General features: G+C 38.3%; 1 protein-coding gene across 4 annotated transcripts in view; it reads left to right on the top strand.

Annotated features, from left to right (window-relative positions):
• MCTP2 (multiple C2 and transmembrane domain containing 2) overlaps positions 1-21,533 on the top strand; it is a 240,164-nt gene that overhangs the window by 41,264 nt on the left and 177,367 nt on the right. For 2 of the 4 annotated variants that reach the window (XM_058542374.1, XM_058542370.1), the window contains exon 2: positions 14,366-14,902. In XM_058542374.1, the coding sequence (XP_058398357.1) occupies positions 14,435-14,902 (468 nt within the window). In that variant the 5' untranslated portion in view covers positions 14,366-14,434. Of the gene's footprint in view, positions 1-4,938; positions 5,111-7,765; positions 7,815-14,365; positions 14,903-21,533 lie in introns of those variants that run through there. The other 2 variants (XM_058542371.1, XM_058542373.1) reach the window with 2 other exon arrangements.

The following is a 21,533-nucleotide window of genomic DNA, read 5'->3' as shown; positions in this document are numbered from 1 at the left end:
TAATCTGTTGCCTCCATTTCTTCCTTTCCCACTCCCTTCTACATCTACTCTAGTCGGATTTTCTTCCCCCTCACACCACCAAAACAAGTCATGCCAAGATTACCAGTAATCTCTATTGGACCACATGGATGCTTTCAGGACAGATGTTAACTAATCTGCATGCAGCACTTGATGCCCTTGACCACTTCTTCTATAAAACACCTTCCTTTGTCTTCTCTGTTTTGGGTTCTGTTTATCGTAAGGTGACAACACACTTTTTCCCCATCTCTTGCTATATCTTTTTAGTCTCCTTTGCAAGTTTATCTTGCTCTAACAGACTGTTAAGTGCTGGAGTTCCTTAAGGCTCCTCTCATCTTTCCATTTTCTACTCTTCTTGGCAATCTCATGCATTGCTATGCCCCCAGTTATCATCTGAATGCCAGTCTCTCCAAAGTCTATCTCTAGACCTGACCTCTCTCTTGGCTCCACAGTCATGTGCTCAGATGCCAACTTGGCTTCTCCAGCTGAACTTCTTAAACACAAAGAAGCCACGATTGAGTTCAGAATATTCCTTCAAAATCTGGACTACTGAGTGAACGGCCCTGGTACTCTTTAATTGGGCTGGACTCAATCCCCTCTCTCTCATCCCCTTTACTGCGTCCCATCAACTCAACATCATTACTATTTCTCAATACCTGTGCTCTTTGCTTTATTGATAGAACAAGAAGACAAAAGAATCAGAAGAATGTATATCTAAACAACACAGTCAGCCAGCTCCAACTAATTGGCATGTATAGAACCCAAGAACTGCAGAATTGACCATAAGCTGGGCCATAAAGAAAGCCCCCAGTTGCAGAGGAAAGAAAACATATGGATTTTATTTCTGACTTAATCCTTAGGAATTAAGCTAGAAGTTTAACATAAAGATAACTAGACAATCCCTTTTTTTTTTAGCAATTAAGCACTATACCACTAAAAATACCTATGTGTCATAGAAGAACTTAGGGTGGAAATTAGGAAGTATTTTGAATTGAATGGTAATTAAAATATGACATATCAAAACTTGTGGATGCAACTAACTCAGTGCTTAGAGGGAAATTTATAGGATTAAATGAATATATAAGAAAAGAATAGTCTGAAAATCAATATCTAATTTTTCAAGTTAAGAATTTACAAAAAGAATAACAAATCATAGAGGGTATAGAAAGAAGGAAAGAGTGAAAATAAGGACAGAAATCAATAAAGTCAACAAAGGAAAAGTTAGCTTTAGAAAAGATTAGTAAATAATCTATATTTACTGTAAATATAGATTGTATATAATATAAATATAATATATAAATACAAATAATAAATAAATATTTATTTATTATCAGAAAAACAAGAGATAAAGTATATTGTCAATATACTGTTACATATTGAATGGGAAGTCATGGTCAGTGCAGAAAGGAAAAAGAAATAGTTATTTTAGAAAAGATGAAACAAAATTGTCATCATTTGGAAATAATTTAGTGGTCTACATTGAAAGCCAGAATTAATTATAATTTACAGATAAGTTATTAGAGTCAATAAATGACCTCAACAGTGTGGTTGGAATTAGAATCCATGTATAAAAGTCAATTGTTGTCGTATATACTAGCAACTCGCAATGAAAATATAATAAAAATATCAATAACTACAAAACTATGAGGTAGCTAGGAATTAATTTAGCAAAATAGGGGGAAGACGCCTGTTATGAACATTTTAAAAATGTAATTGATGGTTATTAAAGACTCTTTAAAGTTACCATATGATTCAGTGATCTTGCTCCTTGATATTTACCCAAATGAGTTAAAAACTAATGTCTGCACAAAAAACCTGCACATGGATGTTTACAGAAGCTTTATTCATAACTGTCAAAAATCAGAAGTAACCAAGATGTTCTTCAACAGGTGAATGGATAAACAAACCATGGTATATCCATACAATAGAATATTATTCAGCGATAAAAATAAATGAGCTATCTATCAAGCCACGAAAAGGCATGGAGGAAACTTAAATGCATATTACTAAGTGAAAGAAGCCAGTCTGAAAAAGCTCTGTAATGGGTTTCCAATTACATGACATTCTGGAAAAGGCAAAACTATAGAGACAGTTAAAGGGTCAGTAGTTGGTAGGAGTTCAGGGGGAGGGGAAGGAGGAATGAATAGGTGGAGCACAGGGGATTTTTAGGACAGTGAAACTAGTCTGTACGCTACTGTAATAATGGATGCATGATATCTACTTTTGTCCAAACTCGAGGATTATGTAACACAAAGAGTGAACCCTAAGATAAATTATGGTCTTTAGTTAATAATAATATATCAGTAACAGTTCATCAGTTATAACAAATATACCACATTAACGCGAGATGTTAATAATTGGGGAAATTGTGGGATATACGGGAACTTTTTGTATTTTTGCACAATTACTCTGTATATCTAAAACTGCTCTAAGAATAAAGCCTATTACAAAAAAAAAGGTATACAGAAAGTAACCATATTTGTGGCTAGGAAGATAACAGTATCATGAAGCTGTCCTCAGATTAATTTGGAAAGCAATTGCCAATCAAAATGTCCATGCTTTTTTTATTTATTTTTTTGTGAAGAAGATCAGCCCTGAGCTAACATCTGATGCCAATCCTCCTCTTTTTTTTTTTTTCCTGAGGAAGACTGGCCCTGGGCTGACATCCATGCCTATCTTCCTCTACTTTATATGGGACGCCGCCACAGCATGGCTCGACAAGCAGTGCATTGGTGTGCGCCCGGGATCTGATACGGCGAACCCCGGGCCACGGCAGCGGAGCGCGCGCACTTAACCCCTTGTACCACTGGGCTGGCCCCTCTATGCTTTTATTTGGGGGTGAGAGTATTAGACAAGTAAATGGATTCTAAAATTTACATGGAAGGGCAAAGAAAAAAAGAAACCAATCTGCAGGACCACAGTAAGGTGGGGGCCTTACCCAACTACATATCAAGACTTACTACAAACCTGTAGGAATTAACAGTTATGTGGTATTGGCACAGGTATAGATAACCAGGTACAGACCTTATATATGGAAATTATATACCTGATAGAGATGGCCTTGTAGGTCATTGGGAGGGTAGGGTGGGTCTTATCAATAATAGATGTTTTGACGTTTGATTATCCATGTGAATAAAAAATAACACTTCCTTTCCACCTCAACCCATGAGCAAACAATTCAGGATAGAATGAAGATTGTGAAACGCAAAACTTGAGAGCTTTTCCAAGAAAAACATATGAAAATATATTTGTGACCTCTAGGATTTTTAAACCATACCCACTGCATATATGACACACACAAAAATTACAGCATGTAAAAAACATATATTGATAAATTCAGCTCACCAAAATTTTTTGTAAATGTGAATCTTGGCATCATATAAAGTAAAAAAAAAAAAGATATTAGGTGAAGAGACTTGCAACAGAAATTAGTGAGAAAGCATTATTACTAGAATTTTTAAAGTGCTGTTTCAAATAAAAAAGAAAAAAACCCCAAAGCTATCATCCCAATAGAATAATGGGTGTCCTTTCACAATTTCAGATTTGCAAATATTAAAAAATCTTGCAATACATGTTGCACAATAGGAACTCGTTGGCTGATATTGGGTGTATTAATTAATATACCTACTTTGGATAACAATTTGGGAAATACCTAGCTAGTCAAGTTTAGGATACGTAAAACTTTGAGATATGGTGTTTCTCGATGGGACCTCACTTGTAATTTGGGCAGGATAAGTCTCTCTTCTGGGGTTTCATAGCCCTGATTCACACCCACTACACGTGAGTTATGGCCCCCCTACCATGTCATTAAAATTACCAAACCTTCTTCAAACATTTCGAATCACTTCTAGGGGGCCACTCCATGGCTGATTGAAAGACTCCGGGAGAAACTAACATATGTATCAGAAGACAAGTCTAAGAATCTTCTTTAAAGCTCTGTTTATCTCTGTTTGTAGTAGTAAAATAAGGTAAGCATCTTAAATATCTATCTGCAGGGAAATTAGTAAATTATAGCATCTTCTGACAGTGGAATATTATACAGCTGTTCAAATGACTTTAATAAAGCTACATTTATCAATTTGTGGATAAAGTTCTTGAAGGAAATGTTGATTGAAAAGCATGGGGTAATATAGCACTTATATAAAACTTATAGTAAATAAAGTTTGTAATTATGAAAAATAGTGCTATGTTTTTATATCCCTGCATAACATCTAATAAAATACCTGAATACAGTTTTAGAATATTGGTTACTTCTGGCAGGGCATGATGGGGAAGTCATCAGAAAGACGCACACAGGAAGTATAATTGTAGTTAGGTTTTTATTTCATAAGATATGTCACAGGCCGGCCCCATGGCTTAGCGGTTAAGTGTGCGCGCTCCGCTGCTGGCGGCCCAGGTTCAGATCCCGGGCGTGCACCGACGCACCACTTCTCCGGCCATGCTGAGTCCACGTCCCACATACAGCAACTGGAAGGATGTGCAGCTATGACATACAACTATCTACTGGGGCTTTGGGGGAAAAAATAAATAAATAAATAAAATTATTAAAAAAAAAAAATATGTAAAGGAAGAAAGGCAGCAAGTGGAAACATCAGCAGCTGAAGTAGAAGGAATGCCAAAAAAAAAAAAAAAAGATATGTCGCCAGTATCTCTGTTACATAATTTTCTATACATATTCGTATGGCTAAAAATTATTTTTTTAAGTAAGAAAATTAAGTGTGAAACAGCAACAAGAGTAGATGTAGGAATACATAACCAAGGCTGGTAATGTTTGAATGGAGCTAATAAGTTCAGAGATTGGAAAAGGATTATGAACTGACATATATGAAGAATGTTGGAGTGAAATAAAAAAATCAATCAGTAAAAAAAAAGATCAATAGAGTAAACAGTTTAGATCAAGAAAAATCAGAAAAGATTAGAGAAGACCTCAGGGTAGGAGAAATAATATTTAAACCTACTTATTTAGTATTTATTTAATACTTGCAAAGCCGTTTGATGGATGGATATGATCTCAATGGATCCTAACAAAGAATATGGCAATAAAACAAGAGACATAAAATGAGAAGCGAAGTCTATGGTACATGACATGGTGGTGAGCTACTTCTTATCTTTTTAAATTGACTTAATTTCTTTAGGTACAATTAAAGTAAAAAGCGGGATGCTGAAGAAGTTTGCATTTATGATCTCTGAGAGTCAGTGTTCATACTCTTGTACTGGCTATAGAGAATTAGAAAGCTGCCAGAAATTACGAGTACCTGGAAATCATTGTATCCACCTCCCTTTCCTGCCCCCAGTTTTCATGGGATAAATTCCAAAATTATAGAATGGTTATTTAGGCCATCCATCCCTGCCAGACCTCTAGACGGAGATAGTTCGATTAAAGAGAAATGGTAGACAGCATTGGGAAGGATAGAGGCCCGCATGGTTTGTATTCCCTGGTAAGACTGAGATGTCCTGCAGGGACAGGCTGGCTCAGCTTTTGCTGCAAGAGCCCCACCTTCCCCCAGAAAGTTGGGTTATTCCTTCTTAGCTGTTGGGTTTCTGGTTCCTCTGACATGTTTCTGGATGGGCAGATGCTGCTTACAGTTAAGCATGGCCCAAAGAAGATTTGATTGACTGTTTCTCATCTCATTTTCTTTGATTAACTGTTTCTCACCTCGTTTTCTTTCCACTGGCCTTGCAGACCCATCAATTAATCATTTCTTTAAGTTAATTTAATATAATTAATTTAATATATAATATAATATATATATATTATATATATAATATATATATAATATATATATATAATATATAATATAATATAATTAATTTAAATAAGTTAAGTTAAGAATTAATCAATTCTTTAAGTTGAGCTGCCTTTCTTTTCTTGCTTGTATGTTTAAAATTTTAGTGCTGTAGTGAGATTTCACTTTTCCTTTTCTTCTTTTTTTAAAAAAAATCTGGTTTGTTTTCTTTCAGTTGCTCTTGGTAAGGAATGAATCAGAATAATTTAGATTACTTTTTCCACATCTGTCCATTTTGACAACTTAGGCTAAAGCATTGAAGTGCCAATTAACATTTCCGTGTCGAGGTCCCTAAGACCACCCCAAGGTTCGGTGACTCTCTAGGAGGAATCACAGGGCTCAGTACTGTGTCATATTCACAGCTATGATTACTACAAGAAAGAATACAAAACAAATCAGCAAAGGGAAAAGTGCATAGGGGCAGTCTGGAGGAAACCAGGCGTGAGCTTCCAGAGTCCTCTCCTGGTAGAGCCGCACAGGACATGCTTGATTCCTCCAGCAACCAGATGTGACAACACTTGGAAAATGTCCACCAGGGAAGCTCATTAGAGAGATTTTTGTATTGGGTTTTGATTGTGAGCTGATCACGTAGGCACCCTCTGCCTAGCGTGTATTAAAATTCCAGACTCTTAGAAGGAAAGTGAGTATTGAACATAAACCAAATTGTTTGAATATACAGTGTAGGCCCAATAAGCTGCTCTTGTCAGTTAGGGTGGTGGGAAACCTTCCAAAATTCAAGTTCCCGGATACGAGCCAAGGAATAACCTTGCAAGCTGGCCTTTTAAAAGATAGCAAGGTCAAACCTACAGATTATGCTTTTCTGCACAATTTCTTTATTTTTTTGTAGAATGCAATGTTAACTCAGTCAGGGCTCATTTAAAAATCATGTATACCTTTTGTAAAACTGATTCTGGTCATTTTGGGGCAAGATAGTTACTGTGGATATCTTGTCAGAGATGGAATTAAAGAGAAAGTACAAGTATCTGAATGCTTTAGCAACCCTAGCCCTCTCTCTCCATTCTTCCAATCCTCTCCAAGCACAGAGTATGAATTAGGAGTGATGATAAAGAGGTAAGCAGTTCTTGGACGTCTTTCTGTGGATGGGATTCTTGAGAGACTAGTAGTGGGGCAGAGTATGGTATTAGCCAGAAGAGACAGGAACCACTTCTCTATTAATACATTTTGTTTCTTTCCAAGAACATATGTAGTGGGATTGAAAAATGTATTCAGTCCTTTTGGTTGATCTTAATTTTGGAGGGGTTTCTGTCCCCATGATATATTTTTTGATAGTAAGTCTAGCATATGGAATGATCTCTCCTCTCTCAATTGGATTGTAAATTTAGTAGCAAGTTGAATGATAGATTGAGAAGCTGTATTTTAGAAGAAAAAAGCCAAATTTAGTTTACAAGCGGAGACATTGTCTGTGCCTTACATGGAACTGATATGGGGAGACCTTTCCACTAAGGATAGTCTCCTTTCGATAGGAAGGAGGGTTGTTTCTGCTACAAGCACAATTAAATATACTCAGGTGTACAGATTCTTATCCCAGTTCTATCAGAATGCTGAATAATCCTTCTGTAGAATTTCATTTGCCTTCATCTTTTCCCATAAGCTGAGCATATACCATGAGATTTTCACTTTTATTGAATTTAGTTTTGATTTTTCTTTTTTTCCCTCCATTTTAACAGGATGTGAAATTTTCTTTCTACTGATGAGAAATAACGGTTAACTAAAAAGATATCTCAGTAATGACACATTCTGACTAGTTTTAACTACTTGCTGCTGTATCATTTGAATTCTGTTTAGAATGTGAAAACAAACACTTTTCATCACATTTACGCTAAAGGAGAATTTTGAGAAGCACAATTTGAGTCAGTGTGACTGAAGAACTCTAATATGCAGGGTAATAACTTATGCTGTTGTCATTCTCACCTCCTTCCTTCCTTGTGTTTCCTGTTCAGAGTTTGTGGTCCAGCTTCAATCAGAAACTTTTGGGCTGGCATTTAAAAGGTTTGTTGTTCTTTTTCCATTTGGCCAATTGCTAGTAGCCATCTGGGGAGGATGTCTGGGTTAAAACCATAATAAATGAAACTTCCATTAAGCTCCTTGGCTTGGGGCCATTTCCTGTAAAGACCTTGTCCTGCCTTTGGTGGTTTGAAGAAGCAGAATGCTTATTTTTGTTCAATAAATGAAAGCTCAAGTTTAGTAGGTAGAGTAGCATAGGTATGTTGTTTTGTGAAGAGATTCTGCTTCTAGTGCTGATGGTGTGTAGAGCATGGGCTACATTTTAACTTGTAGCCTTTTGGATGTTTATGATAATGACCTATGAACTTATGGTAGAAGATGGAACAAATATGTTTGTTTGTTTTTAAATATCCTTTGAGATAAGGAAAACTGAATATATTTTAATAGAGAGTTGGATTTAGCTCACCAGCCTTTTCTTCAAACCTAACTGATCCTTGGAATTATTCTTTCTTTAAGTTTCCTTTATTCTAGAGATTGCATTGTTGATTGGAAGGATGATATTTTCAAGCATCAAAGAGACCACAGTCCAACAGTGTATTAGCTTTACACACACCTTTAAGAACTCTTTTTTTTTTTATGAGCACATATTTTTATGTTTAGATGTTTGTAGTTCTGTATGCCTGGTTCTGTACTACTTGCACATTTGGGGAAATTATGGTCAGAATGCTTTTGCAAAGCTTGTTAAAAGAGCTCTGGTTCCAGGTAAAATGGAATAAAACCACTCTAACCTTTTTTTCTCACTAAACACAATATGAAACCTGGATAATATGCCTAGTGAAGCTAATCGAGGTCTCTGAAAAGTTAATATCAGTGTATAGTTTATAGAAGAACACCAGAATTGAAATACCGCTAAACCAGAGACAAGTTTCCCACTTTTTTCCCCTCTGCTAATCCTCCAGCCTGAATTCAATACAGTCCAAAATCCAGAAGTCAGTATTGGACACAGACAGAGATCCAAGAGACACCATCTTGTTCTGGCTCAAGGAATGGAAATGTGAAGCCCTAAAGCTCAGAGAAGGGAGAAATCCCCCATCATTTTGGCTCCTTTTTCTCTGTTTTGTTATGCCCCCAGCTCCCTGGCAATCTGGTGGCAAAGGCAGTAGCAGCAAACGCAGCTGGCAACGAGAAACAGCAGGAGCCAAAACAGTGAATTAGGGGAACCTTTTTTCTATTTGGTGAAGCTGCAGTTCTTAGTGGCAGGGTTAAACCATTTCTTTCTTTCTTTCTTTTTTTTGTAAACTCGCTCAATCCTCCCATTACTCTGGTATGCTCATAGCAGTGGATTGTTTCTGATTGGAGGATTGAAAAGGGGAGTTCTAGGGTACAAGAAAGTATCAGGGGAGACAGCTGAGAAGGAGGGGCTTGGGAAATGATTACATAAAGGCGTGAATTCCTGAACTCATCACAACCTGCACATGTGTGGATCTGATCCTTGTTAGCATACCAACAACTCTGGAATGGAGTTAATGAATAGAATTCCACCCAAGTCCCAGACTGACCTCTACATGGTGTGCACCCAGGGCAAATCTGAATGGCCCTTTATAGCTTTTGAAAACGGAACTGACATTGGAACCCCAGCCCACAGGCGGTGGGTTGGAATTTATGGCCGGAAGCTTACCAATTCAAGTGCCTGATAAAACAATAATATCAACATTCTCCCTAGATTTACATAAGGCACAAAATTTTATAAGAACAAGATGTTTAGGATACCATTTATATTGGCATATGAAGAACTACAAAAATCTCAAATCATGTGGAAAAAGACAATCAATGGGTGACAATGGAAATATGACTTCAAAGCAGCTATTATAAAAATGCTAAAATGAATTATCATGAATCCTGAAATAAAAGTTATGATAGGAAGTATCAGGAAAGAAATAGGAGATATGAAGTAGAACCAAATGGAAATTTTAGAAATGAAAAATACAATAGGCTTTCTACCTCGCCCCCCCAAAAAAAACAAAAAACCTCACTCTATTGATTTAATAATAGAGTGGAGATGACAGAGGAATCAGTAAACCTGAAAAGACATCAATAGAAATTATCCAATGTGAACAAAGGGGAGGAAAAAGATTGAAAAATATTGCACAGAGACCTTGGGACTGTTGGACAATAGCAAAAGGCATAATGTTTGTATCTCTGGAGTCCAAGAAGGAAAGGAGAGAAAGAGTGTGGCTAAAAAAGTATTCCAAGAAATAATGGCTGCAAACTTGCCAAGTTTGGCAAAAGACATAAACCTATAGATTCAAGAAGCTAAGCTAACTCTAAACAAGATAAACCCAAAGAAATATACACCCAGACATATCATAATGGCTGAAAACTAACGACAAAGACAAAATCTTGAAAGCAGTCAGAGAAAAGTGACACCTTGTCTATAGGAGAATAGTGATTCAAATGACTAAGATTTCTTATCAGAAACCATGGAGGCGGGAAGGAAATGGTATGCTATTTTTAAAGTGCTGTAAGAAAAGTGTAGAATTTATTATCCAGAACAAATATCCTTGAAGGTGAAATGAAGACATTTTGAGATGAGGGAAAACCAAGAGAATTTGGAGTTAACAGACCTACTATAAAATAACTAGTTAAGGAAATTCCATAGACAGATGAGAAATGATACCAGAAGGAAATTTGGAATATCAATAATGGAGGAAATGGTAAATATAATAGACTATTCTTCTTTTCTTGAATTATTTAAAATATGGTTCATGATTGAAATCAAAGTAAAACATTGTCCGATGGGAATTTTCAGTGTGTTTAGATGTAGTATATAAGACAACTTATAAAGGGAGAGAATGAGGGGACCTATATGATGTTATGGTAGGCAGAATAATCTCCTCCCTGTTTCCCACAGATATCTACATCCTAATCCTGAGACCCTGTGAATATGTTACATTAAATGGCAAAAAGGACTTTGCAGATGGGATTAAGACTGTAGACCTTGGGATAGAGAGAGATCCTTTATTGTCCTGGCAGGCCAAGTCAAATCACATGAGTCCTTAAAAGTGGAAGAGGGAGGCAGAAGAAAGGATCAGAGGGATGCAGTGTTGAGAAGGACTTTCCTGGCTGTTGTTGGCTTTCAAGATGAAGAAGAGGGCCAAGAAATGTGGGCAGCCTCTAGAAGTTGCAAAAGGTCCTCAGATGGCAGCTAGCAAAAAAATGGGAACCTCTTTGTCTGGAATGACCAAGAAACATATTGTCTTCTAGATCTTCCAGGAAAGGATGCAGCCTTGTCAATACCTTGATTTCATCCTGATGAGATGTGTCTTGGACTTCTGACCTCCAGAATTGGAAGATAATAAATTTATCATATTAAGCCACTAAGTTTGTGGTTTTTTGTTATGGCAGCAGTAGAAAACAAATGCATGTGGTATGGTTTCTCTATTCCAGTTGAAGTGCTAAATTATTGATTCTAAGTAGAGTGTGAAAGGTTAACTATGCCTGTTGTAACCCCTAGAGCAACCACTAAAAATATATACAAAGAGATATAGTCAAAATTACAATTGATAAATTAAAATGAAACACTAAAAAAAAAAGTTCACATAACCCTTAAGAATGCAGGAAAGGGGAAACAAATAAAATGGCAGACCTAGATACAAACATATCAATTATTACATTAAATGTCAACTAAAAGATAGAGATTGTCAGATTGGGTTTAAACAGTAAGAAGATGTAACAGTTGTAAACATGTATAGAAATGACAACAGACCTTCAAAATAAAGAAACAAAAACTGAAATAACTGAAAGGAGAACTAGGCAAATTCACAATTATAGTTAAAAAATCTAACACTACTCTCTAAGTAATACAAGCAGTAGACATCGAAAATCAGCAAGAATGTAGAAGAATTGAACCATCGACTAGCTAGATCTAATAGATATTTACGTAACACTCCATTAAGTGCTAATTGAAAATATTTCTAAATGAATATAAAAACAATCCTTTTTAGTGTATTTGCAAGTTAAGCTATGAGATGTGAATTAAATAATGTATTTGTGTCTTGCTAATGTGAAATACAAGTTCATATTTAGAATAACATTTTTAAAAGCAGCAAAAGTTGTAAAATATTTTAAAATTTAAAGCCAGAATGACCCAATATAAAATAATTGAAATAATAATAATTTAAAAGCTAGCTAACATTATATTAAAAATTTACTCTGTGCCAAACGCTATTCTAAGCACTTTATATGGACTAATTCATTCAGTCCTCACAGGATCCCTATGAGGTAGTTGTGGTTAAACTCATCTGTAAAATGGAAAGAATAATGAAATATAGAGCTCTTAAGTAAATTGACTAAGATATCCAAATTGGGGATTATGACAACAATATCAATAATAAAAAATAGCTTTTCTTGACTGAACACTTCCTCTGCGTTGGACACTGTGCCTTACACTTTTTCTCATTTTGTTTGTAAACTAGGTATTATAATCCCCATTGGATAGTTGAGAAAATTGAGGCTTAGTGTGATGACTTGCCCCTGTTGGTACATCTAAGTAGAGTGTAGCAAAGCAGAAATCCAACCCATGGAGACTGTCTGTAGAACCTAAGGTCTTCATCTCTGTACTGCCTACTGAAGATACTGAGTTCATCCTGGGAACTGAGAATGGTTCATCCTTGGATGCTTGTGGTCATCAGGCAAGGGGCATAGAGTCACATAGTCCTGACCTTCAAAAGGCATTGACTTCCCAATGACTATCCTGTCCTGGAGTGAGATAGGGCTGGGTAAAAATGCTTAGATCCTTGATTTTAGAAAATGTGTTTTGTTGTGGCTTGTGACCTCTTCTATCCTCAGCCAAATGTGACAACCTAAGTACAGGCCATGTTGCAGTGACCTGACCACACAGTTCTTTTTCGTATTGCAAGGGTTGATTATGAGGCACTTGACACTTAGAATGAGAGTTATTGCTCCAAATTTGATTTTGATTTGTTCCCTAATGAGTCCAACCTGTTGTATCTCAAATTACCTTTTTTCCTGCACTGCATTTACCATACTCTGTTATTACGTATTTATTTGTGAAGTATTCCTTTTAGTCACATCAGCTGTTTGTGGGTGATACATTCTTGCAATCTTACATTCTCAAGCTGAAGCTCTGAAGCTTGCTTTTCCTAATATTTCCATTTTAGAAGTTTTGTGAGTTCTTCTGACCTGGTACATTGCGATATGGACAGACTTCTCACTTTTATAAATGTTTTTCTCTCTAGGCACCTTTATTTTAATATAAATTTTAAGGATATTCGTTGGGATCCTAGTTGATATAAGCCTGTGTTTGTCCTTCAAAATGCACCCTTAACTCTGGAAAGGAAGATGCTAAGTTTAAAGCAAGGACTGGCAAACTGCAGTCTGCTGCCCGGTTTTGTAAATAAGGTTTTATTGGAACATGGTCAGACTCTTTTATTTGGGTGTTGTCTATGTCTCCTTTGGTGCCACAACAGCAGGATTGAGGAGTTGTGACACACCATCCAGCCCACAAAGTCTAAAATATTTAGTAATTGGCCTCATCTGGAAACTGCCTGCCCCTGGTTTAGAGACATAGAAAAGCACCCACTTGATGATACAGGTTAAACATGCTATTATTTTTCTAGTAAATGTCTCTAGCTCTGCTTTCCCTGGAGAAGAAATAAGAAAGTAGTTTTCTTTTTCTTTTTAAAATTTTTTCCACCACACTTTATTGAGGTATAGTCGAAAAATAAAAATTATATATATTTAAGGTATACAACATGATGATTTAATATATGTATACATTGTGAAATGATTAGCACAATCAAGTTAATTAACACATCTATTACCTCACATAGTTACTATATTTTTGTGTGTGCGGTGAGAACGTGTAAGAGCTGCTCTCTTAGCAAATTTCAAGTATGCATGGCTATTATAAAAAAGACAAGATATAACAAGTGTTAGTGAGGATGTGGAGAAAAGGGAACCCTTGTACACTGTTGGTGGGAATGTAAATTGGTACAGCCATTGTGGAAAACAGTATGGAGGTTCCTCAAAAAATTAAAACAAGAACCACCATGTGAGAACTAGCGATCTTGCTTCTGGGTATATCCAAAGGAAATGAAATCAGTATTTTGAAGGGATATCTTCACTCCCTTGTTCACTCCAGCATCATTCACAGTAGCCAAGATATGGAGACAACCTAAGTGACCGTTGAGGGATGAATGGATAAAGAAAATGTTATATATATATATATACATATATGTAATGGAATATTATTTAGCCATAAAAAGAAGGACATCCTGCCATTTGCAACAACATGGATGAACCCGTGGGACATTATGCTGAGTGAAATAAGCCAGACACAGAAAGCAGTCTTCTTCTGAAGCATTTTTTTGTGTGTGTCAACCTCATAGTTTCATTCATTGCTTTAACTTTTCTATAACTACTCTGATAAAAATCTTAAAAATTCAGTTCCTTAAAAATGCTTTTCCTGATATTTGTAGACATTACCAATCAAATGTTTCAATCTCATTCACTTTGAAGTCCCCTAACACCACTGAGAAGTTTCATGTTCTCTCTCCCTTTATTCTGTTTTCTAGGGGTCACTGAAGTTGTTTTAGTAGAGACACACTCTTTTGCGGAGTGACTTCTTGTGTCTTCATGCGGCCATGGATCTGGATAAACCATCTGTCTGGGGCTCCTTAAAACAGCGGACCAGGCCTTTGCTAATCAACTTGAGCAAGAAGAAGGTGAAAAAGAACGCAAACAAACCCCTAGACTTAAGGGCGAGGCATCACCTGGATCGCCGCCTCAGCCTCTCGGTCCCTGACCTCCTGGAGGCTGAGGCCTTGGCCCCCGAGGGTCGGCCTTACTCTGGGCCCCAGTCCTCCTATACCTCAGTGCCCAGCAGCCTGTCAACTGCAGGGATCTCTCCCAAGACCAGCGGTAGCTCCTTGAAACAGTCTGAAGAAGAATTGGATTGGAGCCAGGAAGAAGCTAGCCACCTCCACGTGGTGGAAACGGACTCCGAGGAGACCTACGCCTCTCTCACCAAGGACAGGAGGGCTTCCAGCAATGGCATCTTTGATCTGCTCCAGAACACTCCCCTCGGAGAGGATGCACCGGAAGAGCCGGAGGTGAGACCAGGGCTGGACACTTTCCTGAGTTTTTCTTTTCTTTTTTTCTTCTTTTTAAGTGCATTCAGTGCCCTTGGAAAATTTGGTTAGGAGTTATTTTTGTGGTTAGCTTGAATGGAGAGAATGTCATTTACAAGAATTTAAATTAAGGTAATATTGATTGCACCCAGTGTTCCCATTAGATTTAGAGTTGACCTCTATGTATTTTAAAACTATACAAAACTATACAAACTAGGACACTTAAAGGCATTAAAAGCCCTATTGGATGAGTTCTCCTTTTTCCATCTCTGGACAAAGAAATTAACAGCATAACTTTTCCTCTAACTTTTTGCTTAAATGTGTATCTATCTCTCTGTCTCTGTATCTTTCTCTCTACACCATTGCCCAGTCCTACCATAGAGAAAAATGCACATTAATATTCCTAAGAAATGTGTGAATGTATTTCTCCCTTTGACTGCCAGAGAGGTTGAGCTTCCTTATACATGTGCGTGAACACTTACTTGTGGGCAACTTCACTTGAATTCTCTAAAAAAAAACCAAAAAGCCAAAAAGTAAAGGAAACAAATGCCTGTCAATTCAGTGATTTACACAAAGCTTTCGTATTTCAGTAAGATCAAACAGCCAAACATAATTATGAGGCAAATCTTATATTTCTAGGAAGAGTTTAATTTAAATTCAATCACTAGATTATTAAATCATGATTTGGATGATCAATTTAATCAGATTTTTTTCAATTCCTCCATTAATGACACTGAAGTAGGTCACAATATTGAGGTAAGGGGTTAATTTTTCTATATTCCAGGTTAGTGTTATAATTGCATAGAAAACTGGTTATTCAATTGGGATTTTTGGTTTTAATTTTAGAATCAAAGCCTATTAATTATGCCGTACATTTGAGTTTCGTTGGGGAATGGGATTGTGCATGTTCGGAGGATGTTGTGGTCATATTCTTTAAATTACTTTACTATTTTTTTCATTCCCGTTAACATTCATGAAATCCTTTTCATAATAATTGTATGATTTTTACTGTTTATAAAGTTGAAATGTGTTTTCACTCATCAAAATATAAATTAAGTGAATTATTGAACTAGTTCAGTATGAAGGAGGTGACGTTGAATTATATACTGAGGTTGTCTTTATCTGCTTGTTACTTATTAACTGACTGGAAACAAATGGGTGGGCTTCTTTGGCTTTGATATGCCAATAATTTCAAATCAGAAGAATTTTTTTTTAAAGTTAGTGCTGTGAAACTATTTTAGCATTTCAGTAGACTTTGCTGAATATAAAAATTTGAATGCCTTCTCTAACTCAGGCACCATAAGGGTTACTCCTGGAATTAGAGATGGATAAGAAAGTGACCCTGCCCTGAGTTAGGATCTACGGGGAGGCAGCTTTGTGGAGCACTAATTGTAGCATAAGAGGCAAACAGATATCAGGACTGTCCGTGCAAACCTTCAGGCCGTGTCTCCTGGGAGCTCAGTGGATGGAGGAGATCAGTGTGTGGGGACCAGGGGCATGTCATGTGTGAGGCAATGTCCAAGCTAGCACAGAGGATAAGCAGGATTTGACAGGTGAGGAAATGTGGTGAACACGGGCCTGAAGTGTGGATGGGGGCAGTGAGGGGTGGTGAGTGCTTTGCTCTGCCTGGAGCAGAGGCTTGGGGGGCTTCCTGGTGTGAGGTATGTCTGGAAGGGTGGGCTGTGCTGAGAGGCTGGTCAGCGATAGCACATGGATGGTTGGCAGATGGAGGGTTGGTAGTGGTTATTTTCTCTTCTCTGGGCTAAATGCAGAAAAGCCTGGAATACACGGTCCTTTCAGAATAGGTTATTCTGGGTAATTTGGTTTTCTCTTTTAGCTCAACTATTTTTAAAAAAAACTTTCTTTCTCGAAAGACAATCTTTTGCTTCTCTTTTCCTGCCCTGGGAAGTACAAGATAGGACTGAGACTGATTCTTTCTTCCATGGCCACTTGAGTGCCATTTATCTGCTTGGTGGCCTGTTTGCAGGGGATGGAGGGACTGGGCTATAGCTAATCAGACCTGTAGATCACTTGTGGTCAAGTGCATTGTTCTGCCTACCCCCTCCTTCCTCTCCTCCTCCTCCTCCCTCTACTCCCCCTGTATTTGGTGGGCCCCTCCCATCCTTCCTCTACTCCCCCTGTATTGGGTGGGCCCCTCCCATCCTCCCTCTACTCTCCCTGTATTGGGTGGGCTCCTCCTACTCCCTGAGGATCTAATTTTTCACATGGTACAGAAGTTAGCACTCCCTTACTATCTTTTCCACTAGGCTGTGTTAATTTGGGGACTGGGTGTGGCTGGGGGAGTCATGTCTAATTTGTCTTTGTTTTCTCAGCGCCTAGCTTGGTGCGTGGTACAAAGCATATGCTCAGTCAATATTTATTTAGTACAGAAATCAATGATAGAAATGTGTGTATTCAGGTTAAAAGATTTTTGCTAGTGATTTTATTGTGAGTTCTCTTTAGTCTATCATTTAACTGAGGTCAGCATTTTTTTTTGAAAGAAACACATCATACTATAAATTAATTCTCTTTTTATATCGTATTAACTGAAAATAGAGATTTACGCAGGTGCAGACTTTTCAGCCCAAGTCTGATACTGATTTTAAATCTGAATGTGTTATCTCTGCCTTTTTTTCAATGAAGATGGAAGTCCTGGCTGAATTCATGTTATCTGTGAGTTTTGGAGTTGGTTAATGCAGATTTCCAGCATAGTTCATCTCCTTTCTTCCTAATGAATAGTGAGCAGCTTTCTATCACTTTCATGGAATAGGGGGAGAAACGAGGAGGAAGGAAGGAGTTGGCATGTGACAAGCCTGGTGTATAACAAGGACAATTAGATGATTGCCAGATATCCTTGGTGTGACTTATTTTGTTTGTAGCTTTCCAGAGAGGGTAAAGCAAGGAACATCCGTGGTCTGAGGCACCCGTTGGGGTTTGCCTCACCTGTTTTATGTCCAGTGCTGACTTGGCTCCCGGGTGAGCTGCAGCAGTGGGATAGGACCCCAAATCTTGTTATTGTCTAAATGTTCTACAGTCACTTTCCAGTCCTGCCAGTGTCAGCAAAGGAAGTGAAGTGTTGGCTTACAGTTATGAGGAAATGGAATGATGAAGCAAAGAAGAAAATTAAGGATGAGGGAAGAAGAAAAAGGAACGTGAGAATGTAGAGGCCAGGTAGAGCCTGGAATAGTCTCAATGCACGTGCTCAAATGAGCCGTAACACCAAAATGGGAGAAAGTGGGTTCAGAATAAAGGATACATTGGTGGAAGAGGATTCTCCAGACTCTTGAGCCCTGGATTCATATCACACTGGATCTCCCATAGGAACCCGATCTCAACTTGACTTGACAGAATTCACTGTCTCCCTGAACTGCCCTCACACATACAGACCATCATTTCTTGGCAACATTGCCATTATTCACCTAGTTGCTCAAGGAAAAACCTGTGAATAATGTTAGACTGTTTTACTTTCCTTGCTTTTCACAGCCTGTGCAATCTTCATTTATCCATCTCATATCTCTCTCCTCCTCCCTTATCTACTTCATTCTTCTCTTACTGAAATCCCCTCATCCTTCAAGGCCCGCCTGAAATCTTCCTTTTCCGTGGTGCTTTTCCTGACTCTACAATTAGTATACGCACCCTGGCTTCGTTTGCACAGTATGCCACTTTTACTATTATTGAGCACTAACCTCATTCTGCTTTCTGTAGAAATCTGTAGAGAGAAAGGGATTAGAACAGGTAGAGGAGGGAGAGAGGGGAGGGCAAATGGGTACTGGGCAAGGGTGTGACTGGGTAAGACCCTGAGAAGGTAACCAGACTCCAAGACCTATATACACTGTCCAGTGGCCATCTGCCCTGTGGGTTGCTCATGATAACCAAATGATAATGAGACTAGCAACAAATGGCAATCACAACTAATTTTCAATGAGAATAAAATACTGTGTAGACTCTAAGGTTCATTTTGATATAAACAGCTCATTCTTCCATTGTTGTTAAGTTACTTTGGAAGTCGACTCATAATCAACACCTGCTTCATTAACTTCTTAGGAGAAAGGACTATTTTGTAACTTATTACACTTGAAATACTTGCAGAATGTATGTTAGGTACATTTCCTCCCCGAAGTCAGCCTATGTGAGAAGTCACACAGAATCAAGAGATTGCTTGGTGAATATGAATCATGGTGAGAACAGATAGGTTCCACACTGAATGGCATCTGGCATGCCATCCATCTCAGAATAGGGATTGAGCTGCAAATGAGAACGGGCCATACTCATACTTTATTTGCTAGGGCCTCCTACATCCATCTCCACATGCCAGCCTGCCTAGCTCATGAAGCCAGGATTCTTAAAGTCCTGTGGCATAGGTTCTTTCTTCCATCTATAGCATTCAACTCCAAACTTTTACCTAGGCTTCCTTGTATGACCTCTTCCTTTTTGTGGTTGACACATTATTTTATTAGTTGTATTACCGCTTTCAATCAGGCTAATATATTATCATGGTTGCCCGGCCACCAGGTTATCTCCTTTAGGTGACTTTGGTTACCTGGCCTCTGATGGATGAAAGGAGGTCTTAAAGTTTCATTTTCATTGCTCTCATCACTAAGACTTGGGACTTAGGAGGTGGTAAGTGCACGTTACGTTACTGCCAAACACCACCGTCACCTTGTACGGTCATCTGTTGCTTAACGATGGGGATACTTTCTGAGAAATGCATTGTTAGATGATTTCGTCGTTGTGAGGACATCATTGAGTGTACTTACACAAACCTAGATGGTTTAGCCTACTACGCACGTAGGCTATATGGTACTAATCATATGGGACCACCATCACGTATGTGGTCTGTAGTTGACTGAAACATTGTTATGTGGCGCGTGACGGTATTTAGTTAGTTGTTTAGAAGTCAGCCTCTCTTGTTAGATTGGGAGCTCCTGAAGAGTAGAGATGGTGTCTTCTTTTTCTTCTGCCAGCCTTTCTGCAAACCTTGCTTATGTGAAATATATTGATTCATTTGTCTCTGTAGTTGACTTGCAAGCCACAGACCACTGCTAGGTGCTGTGGGGGCCCTAAGAAATTCAGTTGGGTTGGGAAAGGTGATGATACGTGGAGGCCCTGTGTGGGTAGGGTGAGCTCTAAAGGAGTTCCCAAGTGTCAAGTTAAATGTGCAGAAGGTAAGTTAAGGAAACTCAGAAGGAGAGTAGCTTATTTTTTTTTCTTTCCTTCTTACCTTGCCTTTTCTTCTTACTCTCTCCCCAGTCAGCATCCCTCCAGTAGTTATTTTACAAGGTACTCTCTCATACCTTGTAAAATCAGTTAAGTATTTAGTCAATACAGACAGCTGCCTCTGGTTCCTGTCCCCAGCATTGATGACGGAATTGAGATTAGACCCAGATACTGGAAAAAATGACCAATAATACTAGGCAGTGTCTAGTCAGTGCTAGACAACTGGTTGAGGTGAGAGGAGAGCGGTCGCTCTGAGTAGGTGGTCAGGAAAAGCTTGAGAGGGTGTATTTTGACGATAAGGCTCAGATAGGTGGAGAGTAAAGCTGAGCAGTTAGGTTTCATGTCCATGAGGGTAGAAAAACAGAAAAACAGAAAAACAGCTCAGTACCTGGCAGTCCCAAATACCTCACAAGGACTCACTGCCATGATTATGGTTGTATCTATTGGTGTTATTATAATTATTTTTATCATTACGTTTTTCAGAGTGAAATAGCGGACTGAGAAGGTTTAATGATTTACCTAATGTCATCCAGCTAGTAAGAGTCAGAGCCAAGATCTAAATCCAGGACTGGCTAAATCCAAAACCTGTGCACAAAACTGTGTGTACAATAAGAGTTTGGAAATGCAATCCTGCATCTTGAGAGAACTCAGAGCTGGTGGTTTAAAAAGTTGGTCATCAAAGGAAGACTTATTTTTCTGTGTCCACTGTGCCCTTTTTTTTTTTAATTTAATTAATTTATTTTTTTTCCCCAAAGCCCCAGTAGATAGTTGTATGTCATAGTTGCACATCCTTCAAGTTGCTGTATGTGGGACGCGGCCTCAGCATGGCTGGAGAAGTGGTGAGTTGGTGCGCGCCCGGGATCCAAACTTGGGCCACCAGCGGCGGAGTGCGTGCACTTAACCACTAAGCCACGGGGCCGGCACTGTGTCCTTTTAATTGCAGGGATAATTACAGTGATCGAATGGGCTTATTGTCATGGTCAGTAACTAATAATCCTGAATGGAAGGATTATTACTCCCCCATCACCCATGAAATCTCAGAATGGGGTACGTGCTTCCCTGACATTTCATTTGGCAGTTGGAGTTTTAAACAACTAGCTTTGGTGCTTGCTTGTGTGGATGAGTTAAGTAGTTTCGAGAAGTACCCTACTGGGATGTTTCCAGAAACTCTGCTTGGCAACCACAGAGCTTCAGTTTAGTGACCACAGAGAAGCCAAATGACAACCACAGAGGAGAGAAAACAACCTACAGTTTGCAAAATGAGACAAGTGCATCAGTTTCTTTTCACTTCAGTTATTTGTTCTTTACTATTTTTGTTTTATCTTAAAAATCATTACTCAATATCCCGGTGTTAGCAAGACAGGCATGTCAGCCATGTCCGAGAGCCCTTCATGGA

This window comes from Diceros bicornis, chromosome 5 (assembly GCF_020826845.1).
Source record: "Diceros bicornis minor isolate mBicDic1 chromosome 5, mDicBic1.mat.cur, whole genome shotgun sequence".
In the NCBI taxonomy this organism is placed as follows: Eukaryota; Metazoa; Chordata; class Mammalia; order Perissodactyla; family Rhinocerotidae; genus Diceros; species Diceros bicornis.
Note: the sequence above shows the minus strand (reverse complement) of the source record. Positions and strands in the feature narration are given on the sequence as shown.